Source organism: Heptranchias perlo, chromosome 44 (assembly GCF_035084215.1).
Source record: "Heptranchias perlo isolate sHepPer1 chromosome 44, sHepPer1.hap1, whole genome shotgun sequence".
In the NCBI taxonomy this organism is placed as follows: Eukaryota; Metazoa; Chordata; class Chondrichthyes; order Hexanchiformes; family Hexanchidae; genus Heptranchias; species Heptranchias perlo.
In genome coordinates this window covers 736,224-753,388 of record NC_090368.1, presented here as the reverse complement: position 1 = coordinate 753,388, position 17,165 = coordinate 736,224, and the positions used below count along the sequence as shown (strand labels likewise).

General features: G+C 56.1%; 1 protein-coding gene across 2 annotated transcripts in view; it reads left to right on the top strand.

Annotated features, from left to right (window-relative positions):
- vps45 (vacuolar protein sorting 45 homolog) overlaps positions 1-11,868 on the top strand; it is a 47,663-nt gene extending 35,795 nt beyond the window's left edge. Inside the window, exons 14-15 of one of the 2 annotated variants that reach the window (XM_067975827.1) lie at positions 910-1,041; positions 11,635-11,868. In XM_067975827.1, the coding sequence (XP_067831928.1) occupies positions 910-1,041; positions 11,635-11,719 (217 nt within the window). In that variant the 3' untranslated portion in view covers positions 11,720-11,868. Of the gene's footprint in view, positions 1-909; positions 1,042-7,959; positions 8,121-11,634 lie in introns of those variants that run through there. The other variant, XM_067975828.1, reaches the window with a different exon arrangement.
- Positions 11,869-17,165: the final 5,297 nt, after the last annotated feature.

The window sequence follows — 17,165 nt, the reverse complement described above, 5'->3', positions numbered from 1 at the left end:
GTGCCTGATCTCTCCATGCCCTGTCGTTTTGAAACTATCCATTAGCTCTGATGGAAAGTGAATTTCCCTCTTTTAAATGGGTTCATTCATTGACTTAAAATGAATGTGGTCCTGGGCCACTCTGTTTACCGTAGCCCGTGAGAAGGAGTTTTTGCCCCTCCCTATCTCTGTAGCCTCCTCCAACCCTACAACCCTCCGAGATCTCTGCACTCCTCCAACTCTGGCCTCTTGCGCATCCCCGATTTTCATCGCTCCACCATTGGCGGCCGTGCCTTCAGCTGCCTAGGCCCTAAGCTCTGGAATTCCCTTCCCAGACCTGTTAACCTCTCTGCCTTTCTCTCCTCCTTTGAGACGCTATAAAACCCACCTCCCCTGTCCTATTCTTGACTTCTTTGGCTCAGCATCAGTGTTTGTCTGATTTACGCTCCTGTGAAGCACCTTGGGATGTTTCACTGCGTTAAAGGCCCTGTATAAATGGGAGTTGTTCTCCCTCCGTCTGACTCTCTCCTCTTCTGATTGAAGATGCTGGTTCTCGATGCTCAGTCAAGTGGCCATTTTCATGCATGACCCTAGATCTTGAACGTCAGCTGGATATTTGACCGCAGAGGGCATCACATCTGATCGGACACACAGAACAAATCATTGGTCGACAATCAGCAGCAGGGGGACTGAGACCAACTAACTCAGCTCAGACCTGGAGTTGGACCTCGGTTTGGGTACACAGTGCAACCATCTTAAATTATCTCCCATTTATTTAATTAATCGATTAAAGTCTCTCCCTCCGAGCCCCCGATTTCACATTCAACACAAGCTCTTGCACCCTTGGTGTGCTCGGTAACATTACTCTCAGCTGAGAGGCAGTGCGATGGTACCTGTCCACGACTCATGCCAATCTCTCCTTTCTCACAGGCCGCAAGATATTGTGGTGTTCATCATCGGAGGAGGGACCTATGAGGAGGCACAAACTGTTTACAATCTGAACCGTACCAGTCCGGGAGTGAGGATCGTGCTGGGTGGAACAACCATTCACAACACCAAGAGGTAAGGGCAATCCACTAACTACAGTCAGATACCCTGTGAACCCGGCCAACTCGAGAGGGAAGGGCAATACACTAACTACAGTCAGACACCCTGTGATCCCAGCCAACTCGAGAGGGAAGGGCAATCCACTAACTACAGTCAGACACCCTGTGAACCCGGCCAACACCAAGAGGTAAGGGCAATCCACTAACTACAGTCAGATACCCTGTGAACCCGGCCAACACCAAGAGGTAAGGGCAATCCACTAACTACAGTCAGATACCCTGTGAACCCGGCCAACTCGAGAGGTAAGGGCAATCCACTAACTACAGTCAGACACCCTGTGAACCCGGCCAACACCAAGAGGTAAGGGCAATCCACTAACTACAGTCAGACACCCTGTGAACCCGGCCAACACCAAGAGGTAAGGGCAATCCACTAACTACAGTCAGACACCCTGTGAACCCGGCCAACTCGAGAGCAAAATCCCATACTGTTATGCTACTGGGACCTGGTCACTGAGACGACTTATCCTTGATGCTGGGAGCTGCCTTCAAGCTCAGGTAATAGCATCCTTGACAGCACAGTGGTGAAGACAGTGAGTAAAAATCTCCCAGGATTGAATCCTATAGCTAACCTCAACAAGGAGCAGGTAGGGGAGTGAAAGGTCGCCTCAGATTGAGTTAATCATAATCCTGTGTATATGTTTTTTTTTATTCGTTCACGGGATGTGGGCGTCGCTGGCGAGGCCAGCATTTATTGCCCATCCCTGATTGCCCTCGAGAAGGTGGTGGTGAGCCGCCTTCTTGAACCGCTGCAGTCCGTGTGGTGACGGTTCTCCCACAGTGCTGTTAGGAAGGGAGTTCCAGGATTTTGACCCAGCGACGATGAAGGAACGGCCGATATATTTCCAAGTCGGGATGGTGTGTGACTTGGAGGGGAATGTGCAGGTGGTGTTGTTCCCATGTGCCTGCTGCTCTTGTCCTTCTAGGTGGTAGAGGTCGCGGGTTTGGGAGGTGCTGTCGAAGAAGCCTTGGCGAGTTGCTGCAGTGCATCCTGTGGATGGTACACACTGCAGCCACAGTGCGCCGGTGGTGAAGGGAGTGAATGTTTCGGGTGATGGATGGGGTGCCAATCAAGCGGGCTGCTTTATCTTGGATGGTGTCAAGCTTCTTGAGTGTTGTTGGAGCTGCACTCATCCAGGCAAGTGGAGAGTATTCCATCACACTCCTGACTTGTGCCTTGTAGATGGTGGAAAGGCTTTGGGGAGTCAGGAGGTGAGTCACTCGCCGCAGAACACCCAGCCTCTGACCTGCTCTCGTAGCCACAGTATTTATATGGCTGGTCCAGTTCAGTTTCTGGTCAATGGTGACCCCCAGGATGTTGATGGTGGGGGATTCGGCGATGGTAATGCCGTTGAATGTCAAGGGGAGGTGGTTAGACTTTCTCTTGTTGGAGATGGTCATTGCCTGGCACTTATCTGGCGCGAATGTTACTTGGCACTTATGAGCCCAAGCCTGGATGTTGTCCAGGTCTTGCTGCATGCGGGCTCGGACTGCTTCATTATCTGAGGGGTTGCGAATGGAACTGAACACTGTGCAGTCATCAGCGAACATCCCCATTTCTGACCTTATGATGGAGGTAAGGTCATTGATGAAGCAGCTGAAGATGGTTGGGCCTAGGACACTGCCCAATATGTGCGGTCATCTGGTGAGAACAGGATCGGACGCGACTGTGATGACCCTTGTGGTTAAATATTTGCCAACATTTGCTGTCCTGCCTCTTGTAGGAGGAATGGCTGATAACCATGGAACCTTATCCCAGCAAGAGTCAGCACTTCAGGAAAGGAGGGGAGGGGAGACTGAGGCAGGTAAATGGGAAGGCCCATTTCTGGTCCGTTGTTGGCTCCTGGAGATAAACTCCAAGCAGCAGTATCAAGCCCAGAGATGACTACAGGTGGCGAACGGTGCACGGTCCATTGAGCAATTTGTACTCAAAAGAAATTCTTGGCAGTTTTGGTGTAATGGGTACCAATGGCCATCCATAATGTGGACAGTCCCCTGCTCCCAGCCGTGAGGCGATCAACACTGGTGGCCCACAGTTCACCACCTCCCCCAGATTCCATCGTGGTGATTTCACTCTTTAATTAAAAATAATATTATAGCAGCCAGACTGGGATTCTGTACAATGGGAGTGAATGGGAAGGGGTTTGGTCCATTGGGATTCTGTACAATGGGAGTGAATGGGAAGGGGTTTGGTCCATTGGGATTGTGTACAGTGGGAGTGAATGGGAAGGGGTTTGGTCCATTGGAAATCTTTGCATGGTTAGGGTCTGCGTCGTCAAGAAATCTCTATCAAAACACAGCTTTATACGTCTTGGAATTTCCCACAGCATTTCACTGACAATGAATTACTTTCCAGTACAATCACTGTTGTTCAGTAGGTGAATGTGGTAACCATTTTGCACACAGCAGGATCTCAGATACAACTATATCAATAACCAGTTCATCTGTTTTTGGTGTTGCATGTCAAAACACTGTGATTCATCGAGTTAACGGTTACGTTAGAGCTGACACATCCTCTGCCTCGAGATTGTTCAAGGGCCTTACACCTGACCTTTCACCTCCAGCTTAGTTGGTGAAAGGACTGATTACAAAGTGCAACAGAGGTCAGAATCGACCTTGGTCTGGGCCCAGCTCCACGCAGTTTGATGTCATTCCCTCCTGACTGACATCACTTCCCTCAGTCTCTCTTCTTCCCTCGTTACTGTTTGGAAACATAAACTGCACAGAATTCAACAGTGCTGAGTTACAACCGCTCCCCAGCAGGGAGAGAGAGAGAGAGAGAGAGAGAGACCAGTTACAGCCGCTCCCCAGCAGGGAGAGAGAGAGAGAGAGAGACCAGTTACAGCCGCTCCCCAGCAGAGAGAGAGAGAGAGAGAGACCAGTTACAGCCGCTCCCCAGCAGGGAGAGAGAGAGAGAGAGAGAGAGAGAGACCAGTTACAGCCCCTCCCCAGCAGAGAGAGAGAGAGAGAGACCAGTTACAGCCTCTCCCCAGCAGAGAGAGAGAGAGACCAGTTACAGCCCCTCCCCAGCAGAGAGAGAGAGACCAGTTACAGCCCCTCCCCAGCAGAGGGAGAGACCAGTTACAGCCCCTCCCCAGCAGAGAGAGAGAGAGAGAGAGACCAGTTACAGCCCCTCCCCAGCAGAGAGAGAGAGAGAGAGAGAGAGACCAGTTACAGCCCCTCCCCAGCAGAGAGAGAGAGAGAGAGAGAGACCAGATACAGCCGCTCCCCAGCAGAGAGAGCGACCAATTACAGCCCCTCCCCAGCAGAGAGAGAGAGACCAGTTACAGCCCCTCCCCAGCAGAGAGAGAGAGACCAGTTACAGCCCCTCCCCAGCAGAGAGAGAGAGAGAGAGACCAGTTACAGCCCCACCCAGCAGAGAGAGACCAATTACAGCCCCTCCCCAGCAGAGAGAGAGAGACCAGTTACAGCCCCTCCCCAGCAGAGAGAGAGAGACCAGTTACAGCCCCTCCCCAGCAGAGAGAGAGAGAGAGAGAGAGACCAGTTACAGCCCCTCCCCAGCAGAGAGAGAGAGAGAGAGACCAGTTACAGCCGCTCCCCAGCAGGGAGAGAGAGAGAGAGACCAGTTACAGCCCCTCCCCAGCAGAGAGAGAGAGAGAGAGAGACCAGTTACAGCCCCTCCCCAGCAGAGAGAGAGAGACCAGTTACAGCCCCTCCCCAGCAGAGGGAGAGACCAGTTACAGCCCCTCCCCAGCAGAGAGAGAGAGAGAGAGAGACCAGTTACAGCCCCTCCCCAGCAGAGAGAGAGAGAGAGAGACCAGTTACAGCCCCTCCCCAGCAGAGAGAGAGAGAGAGAGAGAGAGACCAGTTACAGCCGCTCCCCAGCAGAGAGAGAGACCAATTACAGCCCCTCCCCAGCAGAGAGAGAGAGACCAGTTACAGCCCCTCCCCAGCAGAGAGAGAGAGAGAGAGACCAGTTACAGCCCCACCCAGCAGAGAGAGACCAATTACAGCCCCTCCCCAGCAGAGAGAGAGAGACCAGTTACAGCCCCTCCCCAGCAGAGAGAGAGAGACCAGTTACAGCCCCTCCCCAGCAGAGAGAGAGAGAGAGAGAGACCAGTTACAGCCCCTCCCCAGCAGAGAGAGAGAGAGAGACCAGTTACAGCCCCTCCCCAGCAGAGAGAGAGAGAGACCAGTTACAGCCCCTCCCCAGCAGAGAGAGAGAGAGAGACCAGTTACGGCCTCTCCCCAGCCGAGAGAGAGAGAGAGAGAGAGAGACCAGTTACAGCCCCTCCCCAGCAGAGAGAGAGAGAGAGAGACCAGTTACAGCCTCTCCCCAGCCGAGAGAGAGAGAGAGAGACCAGTTACAGCCCCTCCCCAGCAGAGAGAGAGAGAGACCAGTTACAGCCTCTCCCCAGCCGAGAGAGAGAGAGAGAGACCAGTTACAGCCCCTCCCCAGCAGAGAGAGAGAGAGAGAGACCAGTTACAGCCCCTCCCCAGCCGAATCCTGAATTACGTCCACTCCTGAAGGTGCTGACTCCTGTTATGTTTCTAATGCAGATTGCTTGATGTTCGCAGCAGCCAGTGCAGAGTCTGAACCGGCTTCAGCAGTGCTCCTGTCTGGGAGACTCAAGCACTTCATCTTGGGGGAGCTCTTTTCTCTCCCCTCCGACCCCCAACACAAGTCGAGTTAGTCCCACTGCAGCACCTGCCCCCCTCTCTCCCACGCCCCTTGAGGTTAGTAATCTGAAGCTCCACAAACAGTGTGACATGTGCTTGTCTCTTCCCCCTCCCCACACCAGCAGCTGCTCAGATTCCCAGTGGGAATCAGGCAGTGCAAAGCTTGACTCGAACCCCGCGTGTGGTTTATTGTTGCTGCAATCACTGACTGAAGCTAGTCGGAGACTCATGTAACTCTGGCTCGACAGGAGAACAAACCGCATCGGCGGTTCACTTTATAGTTTTACCCCCTGAATAATTCTTCTATTTCTGTTGTTGCCTCATTTTCTCCCCTCCTCTCCTGAAGGTCCTGACTCTTACTGGGGTACGGGTCCCCTCCTCTCCTGAAGGTGCTGACTCTCACTGGGGTACAGGTCCCCTCGTCTCCTGAAGGTGCTGACTCTCACTGGGGTACGGGTCCTCTCTCCCCCTGAAGGTGCTGACTCTCACTGGGGTACAGGTCCCCTCTCCCCCTGAAGGTGCTGACTCTCACTGGGGTACAGGTCCCCTCCTCTCCTGAAGGTGCTGACTCTCACTGGGGTACGGGTCCCCTCCTCTCCTGAAGGTGCTGACTCTCACTGGGGTACGGGTCCCCTCCTCTCCTGAAGGTGCTGACTCTCACTGGGGTACGGGTCCCCTCCTCTCCTGAAGGTGCTGACTCTCACTGGGGTACGGGTCCCCTCCTCTCCTGAAGGTGCTGACTCTCACTGGGGTACAGGTCCCCTCTCCCCCTGAAGGTGCTGACTCTCACTGGGGTACAGGTCCCCTCCTCTCCTGAAGGTGCTGACTCTCACTGGGGTACAGGTCCCCTCCTCTCCTGAAGGTGCCGACTCTCACTGGGGTACAGGTCCCCTCCTCTCCTGAAGGTGCCGACTCTCACTGGGGTACGGGTCCCCTCCTCTCCTGAAGGTGCTGACTCTCACTGGGGTCCAGATGTATGATTGTGGAAGACTGGTTACTGTGTTGAGCTAAGAAGGACCAATTGGAATCTGTATTTGGTGATAAAATGCCCTCATTCAGTGTGAGCCTGATGACTGGTGGTCCCATGGCCAGTCCGAAACCTCACCAGTCAGTAACTCTATCGTACTCTGCTCCGTTGCACCCAGCTCTGCTCTAGATGCCTCTCAATAATTTAAAGCAGTTTGGTTTGCAGGGATGACGACTGATGTCAGCAGATGGAAATTTCCAATTCTTTTAGTGATATTTGTTTCTCGGTGTGTGCAGATCAGGGGCCAAGTGGGCGGGGGCGAGGGGGGGGGGGGCGAGTGGGCGGGGGCGAGGGGGGGGGCGAGTGGGCGGCCAAGTGGATGGGGCGGGGGGGCGAGTGGGGGGGGGGCCCGAGTGGACGGAGGCGGGGGGGGGCCCGAGTGGACGGAGGCGGGGGGGCAGGCACAGGGTGGGGGTGAGTGGGTGCGACTCTGCCCATCGCCCCTGTGCGACTCTCTCTGAAAGATTTGTCTCATTTATCCAGTCCCCATGGCTGTTTAAACTTTTTCTATTTCAAATATTTCTCCATTTCCTTTTTAAAAGCTGTTCTGGATTCTGTTCCACCCCTATTTCTGGTCGGACGCGCCGATTCCTAACGACCCTCCTAACCTCTCCGTCGTTCTTTTGATAAATTTATGTTTTCTAGTTACCAAAATAGCTTTTCAATATTTACCTAAGCAAAATCCTTCATAATGTGAGCACCTGAATCAGGCCCTCCCGACCCCCCCCCCCCCCCACCCCGGGCCCTCCCCCCCCCCCCCCCCCCCGGCCCTCCCGTTCCCCTTTCCCCTTTCCCCTATTCCTATTTCACTGCACAACTGGCCTGTGGGTTTTTCCTTTCCTTTTCCCACTGGATCTATGACAGGCCTGAGCTACAGGTGCTTCAGTTTTAATGGAGGCTTTCACTGGCACTATGAATGCTGAGCTGGCCCATGACAAATGTTGGGAATCAGCTGCTCAGTGTGTGTATGTAGGAGATGAGAATCCTCAGGTTGGAGAGCAGGAGAGACTGGGGTTGGAAACGGGAGAGCGAGGAATAGTTCAGTGGCTGAGGCTGGTCGAGGCCTTGGGGCCTTGGACCCTTTTCATGCTGCTGCTGAGATTTGTGAGGTGCAGCCTCGCCCTGCGGGAATGGTTCAGCCGAGGGTCCTCCGTCCTTTGATGGAACTCCTTTTCCACGCTAATTTATTTCTCTTCTTCGTGTCAGCCGTGGCTCAGTGGGTAGCAATCTCATCTCTGAGACACAAGGTCGTCCGTTCAAGCCCCACTTCTGAGACTTGAGCACATAATCCAGGCCGACACTCCCAGTGCAGGACTGAGGGAGCGCCGCACTGTCGGAGGGTCAGTACTGAGGGAGCGCCGCACTGTCGGAGGGTCAGTACTGAGGGAGCGCCGCACTGTCGGAGGGTCAGTACTGAGGGAGCGCCGCACTGTCGGAGGGTCAGTACTGAGGGAGCGCCGCACTGTCGGAGGGTCGGTACTGAGGGAGCGCCGCACTGTCGGAGGGTCGGTACTGAGGGAGCGCCGCACTGTCGGAGGGTCGGTACTGAGGGAGCGCCGCACCGTCGGAGGGTCGGTACTGAGGGAGCGCCGCACCGTCGGAGGGTCGGTACTGAGGGAGCGCCGCACCGTCGGAGGGTCGGTACTGAGGGAGCGCCGCACTGTCGGAGGGTCGGTACTGAGGGAGCGCTGCACTGTCGGAGGGTCGGTACTGAGGGAGCGCTGCACTGTCGGAGGGTCGGTACTGAGGGAGCGCTGCACTGTCGGAGGGTCGGTACTGAGGGAACGCCGCACTGTCGGAGGGTCGGTACTGAGGGAGTGCCGCACTGTCGGAGGGTCGGTACTGAGGGAGTGCCGCACTGTCGGAGGGTCGGTACTGAGGGAGCGCCGCACTGTCGGAGGGTCGGTACTGAGGGAGCGCCGCACCGTCGGAGGGTCGGTACTGAGGGAGCGCCGCACCGTCGGAGGGTCGGTACTGAGGGAGCGTCGGAGGGTCGGTACTGAGGGAGCGCCGCACCGTCGGAGGGTCGGTACTGAGGGAGCGCCGCACCGTCGGAGGGTCGGTACTGAGGGAGCGCCGCACCGTCGGAGGGTCGGTACTGAGGGAGCGCCGCACCGTCGGAGGGTCGGTACTGAGGGAGCGCCGCACCGTCGGAGGGTCGGTACTGAGGGAGCGCCGCACCGTCGGAGGGTCGGTACTGAGGGAGCGCCGCACCGTCGGAGGGTCGGTACTGAGGGAGCGCCGCACCGTCGGAGGGTCGGTACTGAGGGAGCGCCGCACCGTCGGAGGGTCGGTACTGAGGGAGCGCCGCACCGTCGGAGGGTCGGTACTGAGGGAGCGCCGCACCGTCGGAGGGTCGGTACTGAGGGAGCGCCGCACCGTCGGAGGGTCGGTACTGAGGGAGCGTCGCACCGTCGGAGGGTCGGTACTGAGGGAGCGTCGGAGGGTCGGTACTGAGGGAGCGTCGGAGGGTCGGTACTGAGGGAGCGTCGGAGGGGCGGTACTGAGGGAGCGTCGGAGGGGCGGTACTGAGGGAGCGTCGGAGGGGCGGTACTGAGGGAGCGTCGGAGGGGCGGTACTGAGGGAGCGTCGGAGGGGCGGTACTGAGGGAGCGTCGGAGGGGCGGTACTGAGGGAGCGTCGGAGGGGCGGTACTGAGGGAGCGTCGGAGGGGCGGTACTGAGGGAGCGTCGGAGGGGCGGTACTGAGGGAGCGTCGGAGGGGCGGTACTGAGGGAGCGTCGGAGGGGCGGTACTGAGGGAGCGTCGGAGGGGCGGTACTGAGGGAGCGTCGGAGGGGCGGTACTGAGGGAGCGTCGGAGGGGCGGTACTGAGGGAGCGTCGGAGGGGCGGTACTGAGGGAGCGTCGGAGGGGCGGTACTGAGGGAGCGTCGGAGGGGCGGTACTGAGGGAGCGTCGGAGGGGCGGTACTGAGGGAGCGCCGCACCGTCGGAGGGTCGGTACTGAGGGAGCGCCGCACCGTCGGAGGGTCGGTACTGAGGGAGCGCCGCACTGTCGGAGGGTCGGTACTGAGGGAGCGCTGCACTGTCGGAGGGTCGGTACTGAGGGAGCGCTGCACTGTCGGAGGGTCGGTACTGAGGGAGCGCTGCACTGTCGGAGGGTCGGTACTGAGGGAACGCCGCACTGTCGGAGGGTCGGTACTGAGGGAGTGCCGCACTGTCGGAGGGTCGGTACTGAGGGAGTGCCGCACTGTCGGAGGGTCGGTACTGAGGGAGCGCCGCACTGTCGGAGGGTCGGTACTGAGGGAGCGCCGCACCGTCGGAGGGTCGGTACTGAGGGAGCGCCGCACCGTCGGAGGGTCGGTACTGAGGGAGCGTCGGAGGGTCGGTACTGAGGGAGCGCCGCACCGTCGGAGGGTCGGTACTGAGGGAGCGCCGCACCGTCGGAGGGTCGGTACTGAGGGAGCGCCGCACCGTCGGAGGGTCGGTACTGAGGGAGCGCCGCACCGTCGGAGGGTCGGTACTGAGGGAGCGCCGCACCGTCGGAGGGTCGGTACTGAGGGAGCGCCGCACCGTCGGAGGGTCGGTACTGAGGGAGCGCCGCACCGTCGGAGGGTCGGTACTGAGGGAGCGCCGCACCGTCGGAGGGTCGGTACTGAGGGAGCGCCGCACCGTCGGAGGGTCGGTACTGAGGGAGCGCCGCACCGTCGGAGGGTCGGTACTGAGGGAGCGCCGCACCGTCGGAGGGTCGGTACTGAGGGAGCGCCGCACCGTCGGAGGGTCGGTACTGAGGGAGCGTCGCACCGTCGGAGGGTCGGTACTGAGGGAGCGTCGGAGGGTCGGTACTGAGGGAGCGTCGGAGGGTCGGTACTGAGGGAGCGTCGGAGGGGCGGTACTGAGGGAGCGTCGGAGGGGCGGTACTGAGGGAGCGTCGGAGGGGCGGTACTGAGGGAGCGTCGGAGGGGCGGTACTGAGGGAGCGTCGGAGGGGCGGTACTGAGGGAGCGTCGGAGGGGCGGTACTGAGGGAGCGTCGGAGGGGCGGTACTGAGGGAGCGTCGGAGGGGCGGTACTGAGGGAGCGTCGGAGGGGCGGTACTGAGGGAGCGTCGGAGGGGCGGTACTGAGGGAGCGTCGGAGGGGCGGTACTGAGGGAGCGTCGGAGGGGCGGTACTGAGGGAGCGTCGGAGGGGCGGTACTGAGGGAGCGTCGGAGGGGCGGTACTGAGGGAGCGTCGGAGGGGCGGTACTGAGGGAGCGTCGGAGGGGCGGTACTGAGGGAGCGTCGGAGGGGCGGTACTGAGGGAGCGTCGGAGGGGCGGTACTGAGGGAGCGTCGGAGGGGCGGTACTGAGGGAGCGTCGGAGGGGCGGTACTGAGGGAGCGTCGGAGGGGCGGTACTGAGGGAGCGTCGGAGGGGCGGTACTGAGGGAGCGTCGGAGGGGCGGTACTGAGGGAGCGTCGGAGGGGCGGTACTGAGGGAGCGTCGGAGGGGCGGTACTGAGGGAGCGTCGGAGGGGCGGTACTGAGGGAGCGTCGGAGGGGCGGTACTGAGGGAGCGCCGCACTGTTGGAGGTGCCGTCTATCAGATGATACGTTAAACCGAGGCCCCGTCTGCTCTCTCAGGTGGACGTAAAAGATCCCGCAGCCACTATTTGAAGAAGAGCAGGGGAGTGCTCTCTCGTGTCCTGGGACAATATTTATCCCTCAACCAACATTACTTTTTAAAAAAAAAACAGATGATCTGGTCATTGTCTCATTGCTGTTTGTGGGATCTTGCTGTGCGCAAATTGGCTGCCGCGTTTCCTATATTACAACAGTGACTACACTTCAAAAAGTATGTCATTGGCTGTAAAGCTCTTTGGGACGTCCTGAGGTGGTGAAAGGTGCTGTATAAATGCAAGTTCTTTCTTTCTTCCTTTCACTAGTTTTCTGGAAGAAGTTGCAGCTTCAGGCGTCCAGAGCCGAGTCTCGGAGAGGCCACAGGGAGTGACCCGGTCATCGAGGCGGTAAAGGCTGAGGACGTTCTCCCCGTTCCCCCCCCCCCCTCCCCACAAACCCCATGTTTCTAAATGTTTTGAGGCTGTGGTTTGTCTGTCCTGCCGCACTGAATGCTTTGACTCTCCTTGTACATTAAATAAAAACTTTAATTCAGACTCTCAGACCCGTGTGTAAGGGAATGTGTTCAATGGCAGTGTGCTGCATCATTATAACTACAGCCTGGCTGATAAACTGCCACCTTTAACTCACTACCTGTCATTTTTATACTACTGTACATGTACAGGTTTTATTTAATGTAATTTTTGCAGAAGTCTTGCTCTCATGTTGAGTTGGTGGCTCCTTGTTACTGACATGCGATTACCTTCCCGAAACCAGTCTTTATTCACTCCCCTCCAAAAGTGCCGGCTTTTGTTGGACTGCGGGTTTCAGCAAACTGGTTGCCCTCTGGTACCTCACCCAGATGCCCCTTCTTCATGTGAGAGCCTGGACAGTGAGTGTCAGCAGGATATTCAACCAATGAGGGCATCACAGTTGAGGTTGGTCCTCTCCTCTTGCACACACTTTTCCAGCAGTTGTCACTGGACAGTGATCAGGAGCAGGAACCCTGGCTGATTTCCCCCTCTCTCTAACCCAGGGGGTCACTGGACAATGATCAGGAGCAGGAACCCTGGCTGATTTCCCCTCTCTAACCCAGGGGTCACTGGACAGTGATCAGGAGCAGGAACCCTGACTGATTTCCCCCTCTCTCTAACCCAGGGGTCACTGGACAATGATCAGGAGCAGGAACCCTGACTGATTTCCCCCTCTCTCTAACCCAGGGGGTCACTGGACAGTGATCAGGAACAGGAACCCTGGCTGATTTCCCCTCTCTCTAACCCAGGGGGTCACTGGACAATGATCAGGAGCAGGAACCCTGGCTGATTTCCCCTCTCTCTAACCCAGGGGGTCACTGGACAATGATCAGGAGCAGGAACCCTGGCTGATTTCCCCTCTCTCTAACCCAGGGGTCACTGGACAGGGATCAGGAGCAGGAACCCTGACTGATTTCCCCTCTCTCTCCCAGGGGTCACTGAACAGTGATCAGGAGCAGGAACCCTGGCTGATTTCCCCTCTCTCTAACCCAGGGGTCACTGGACAGTGATCAGGAGCAGGAACCCTGACTGATTTCCCCTCTCTCTAACCCAGGGGTCACTGGACAGTGATCAGGAGCAGGAACCCTGGCTGATTTCCCCTCTCTCTAACCCAGGGGTCACTGGACAGTGATCAGGAACAGGAACCCTGGCTGATTTCCCCCTCTCTCACCCAGGGGTCACTGGACAATGATCAGGAGCAGGAACCCTGGCTGATTTCCCCTCTCTCTAACCCAGGGGTCACTGGACAGGGATCAGGAGCAGGAACCCTGACTGATTTCCCCTCTCTCTTCCAGGGGTCACTGAACAGTGATCAGGAGCAGGAACCCTGGCTGATTTCCCCCTCTCTCCCAGGGGTCACTGGACAGTGATCAGGAGCAGGAACCCTGGCTGATTTCCCCTCTCTCTAACCCAGGGGTCACTGGACAGTGATCAGGAGCAGGAACCCTGACTGATTTCCCCCTCTCTCCCAGGGGTCACTGGACAGTGATCAGGAGCAGGAACCCTGGCTGATTCCCCCCTCTCTCTAACCCAGGGGTCACTGGACAGTGATCAGGAGCAGGAACCCTGACTGATTTCCCCCTCTCTCTAACCCAGGGGTCACTGGACAGTGATCAGGAGCAGGAACCCTGGCTGATTTCCCCTCTCTCTAACCCAGGGGTCACTGGACAGTGATCAGGAGCAGGAACCCTGGCTGATTTCCCCTCTCTCTCACCCAGGGGTCACTGGACAGTGATCAGGAGCAGGAACCCTGACTGATTTCCCCCTCTCTCTAACCCAGGGGTCACTGGACAGTGATCAGGAGCAGGAACCCTGGCTGATTTCCCCCTCTCTCTAACCCAGGGGTCACTGGACAGTGATCAGGAGCAGGAACCCTGACTGATTTCCCCCTCTCTCTAACCCAGGGGTCACTGGACAGTGATCAGGAGCAGGAACCCTGGCTGATTTCCCCCTCTCTCTAACCCAGGGGTCACTGGACAGTGATCAGGAGCAGGAACCCTGGCTGATTTCCCCCTCTCTCTAACCCAGGGGTCACTGGACAGTGATCAGGAGCAGGAACCCTGGCTGATTTCCCCTCTCTCTAACCCAGGGGTATTATAGCCAGTTATTCCCCCACTGGTGCCCCGCTGACTCCGAGGGTTGAACCTGTGCCCCTCCTGGTCTGTGTAATTCACTATTGTGTCTGTTGGGTTGCTGACCCACCAGGGTCAAGCAACAAACGCAAGGATTGATCATGATGTTATTACTGCAGCTTTGGCAAAACTAATTTGCCGACTATTCCTGCAGAGTCCTGTCTCCGTTCATTATCTCTAATATAATTGTACTGAGTGCTTTGTGCTTCATCACTTCAGTTTGTACAAAATCTGTGTGTCTTGATTCCAAGAACTAAGAGCACAAATGAAACGCACATTGCTGTAGAACACTACATCATGAAACATTTCCCCAGTGACACACCGGCACTGGTTAATGGTCCTGATGCTTGTGGATCAATAATTGTTCTGAAATGCTTATCCAGAGCACTTAAAAATTACCATATTCACTAGGGTATATGAACCACTGACTGGGAACCACAGGACCCGCGCATTACAGACCCAGCATATTACAGAGACCCGTGCATTACAGACCCAGCATGTTACAGAGACCTGTGCATTATAGACCCAGCGTGTTACAGAGACCCGTGCATTACAGACCCAGCATGTTACAGAGACCTGTGCATTATAGACCCAGCGTGTTACAGAGACCCGTGCATTACAGACCCAGCATGTTACAGAGACCTGTGCATTATAGACCCAGCATGTTACAGAGACCCGTGCATTACAGATCCAGCACATTACAGAGACCCGTGCATTACAGACCCAGCGTGTTACAGAGACCCGTGCATTATAGACCCAGCATGTTACAGAGACCCGTGCATTACAGACCCAGCATGTTACAGAGACCCGTGCATTACAGACCCAGCATGTTACAGAGACCCGTGCATTATAGACCCAGCATATTACAGAGACCCATGCATTACAGACCCAGCATGTTACAGAGACCCGTGCATTACAGACCCAGCATGTTACAGAGACCCGTGCATTACAGACCCAGCATGTTACAGAGACCCGTGCATTACAGACCCAGCGTGTTACAGAGACCCGTGCATTACAGACCCAGTGTGTTACAGAGACCCGTGCATTACAGACCCAGCATGTTACAGAGACCCGTGCATTACAGACCCAGCATGTTACAGAGACCCGTGCATTATAGACCCAGCATATTACAGAGACCCATGCATTACAGACCCAGCATGTTACAGAGACCCGTGCATTACAGACCCAGCATGTTACAGAGACCCGTGCATTACAGACCCAGCATGTTACAGAGACCCGTGTATTATAGACCCAGCATGTTGCACTGACCCGTGCATTACAGACCCCTACAAGGAACTTGAGGGAAAAATTCTTACGACTTCTCTGCAGGTAAATGCATCACCCAATGTGGCACTGAGCCACACAGACCAGAAGGATGCCAGCTTTACTACCCGGTCTACTAATCTCAGCCAGGATGGCAGTTGGGGCTTCAAATGGCTTCATTGCTTGTAGGGCAAAAATCAGCCAGAATGCCCCGATCCCTATCCAGCGATGCGGGCTGGAAAGCATGCCATCAGGGTTGGGCTGAACCACGATGCTCCCCAAGGTAGAATATACAGCCGGCACTCACTGTCTAGGCTCACAGACGGAGAATGGTCAGGTGGGTGAGGTATTGGAGGACAGCGTCAGGAGAGGAGGGAATGACACTGGGAGGGAATAAATGTCTGTAGTTCTGAGGAGATCCTGTTTGAGGTTCCTGGTCTCGAGAGTTGTTTACACGGTGCGGGTTGGGTGTGAGCTGCAGAGGGTCGGATGCAGAGTCGGTAAAAGGAGCCAGTGGCCCACGTCTGACATTGCCCAGCTCCAATTTCATTGCAGACAGACACTGTACCCGGGATCAATTGTACACCAACAGAGCAGAGGAGCTGATATTTGAAAGCGAAGCATTCTGTGATGGACTACACCTGCCCGGACAGGTACAGGCACTGCCGATGAGCAGAGTATGTGCCAGTGTGGAGGGGCGCCATCCTGTACGGGGGAGGTGCAGCTCCTGTCCAGTCAGAGTGTGTCTCTGCTTTGGATGAGGTGAGGCTCCAATCTACCCTGTCCAGACAATAGGCCCATATAGGTGGGCCTATTGTCTGGACAGGGTCAGGTTCCTGTACAGACGAGGAGCAGCTCCTGTTAAGACACAGTGCGCCCTGTCTGGGGAGGTACAGCACGGGTTAGATACAGAGTGAAGCTCCTTCTACACTGTGAGATAGATATCTTTTTGGCAACCAAAGGTATTAAGGGATATGAGCCAAAGGCAGGTATATGGAGCTAGATCTCAGATCAACTATGATCTTATCGAATGGTGGAGCAGACACGAGGGGCTGAATGGGCTACTCCTGTTCCTATGTCCCATCAAACTTTCCCAGGACAGGTATAGCACAGGTTAGATACAGAGAAAAGCTCCCTCTACACTGTCCCATTAAACACTCCCAGGGCCGGTACAGCACGGATTAGATACAGAGTAAAGCTCCATCTACACTGTCCCATCAAACACTCCCAGGGCAGGTACAGGGTTAGATACAGAGTAAAGCTCCCTCTACACTGTCCCATCAAACACTCCCAGGGCAGGTACAGGGTTAGATACAGAGTAAAGCTCCCTCTACACTGTCCCATCAAACACTCCCAGGGCAGGTACAGGGTTAGATACAGAGTAAAGCTCCCTCTACACTGTCCCATCAAACACTCCCAGGGCAGGTACAGGGTTAGATACAGAGTAAAGCTCCCTCTACACTGTCCCATCAAACACTCCCAGGGCAGGTACAGGGTTAGATACAGAGTAAAGCTCCCTCTACACTGTCTCATCAAACACTCCCAGGGCAGGTACAGCACGGGTTCGATACAGAGTAAAGCTCCCTCTACACTGTCCCATCAAACACTCCCAGGGCAGGTACAGGGTTAGATACAGAGTAAAGCTCCCTCTACACTGTCTCATCAAACACTCCCAGGGCAGGTACAGCACGGGTTAGATACAGAGTAAAGCTCCCTCTACACTGTCCCATCAAACACTCCCAGGGCAGGTACAGCACGGGTTAGATACAGAGTAAAGCTCCCTCTACACTGTCCCATCAAACACTCCCAGGGCAGGTACAGCACGGGTTAGATACAGAGTAAAGCTCCCTCTGAACTGCTTTGTTTATGTGTCTTAATCCCAACAACTTGCATTTATTCAGTACCTTTAATGTAAAAAAAGTCCCAAGATGC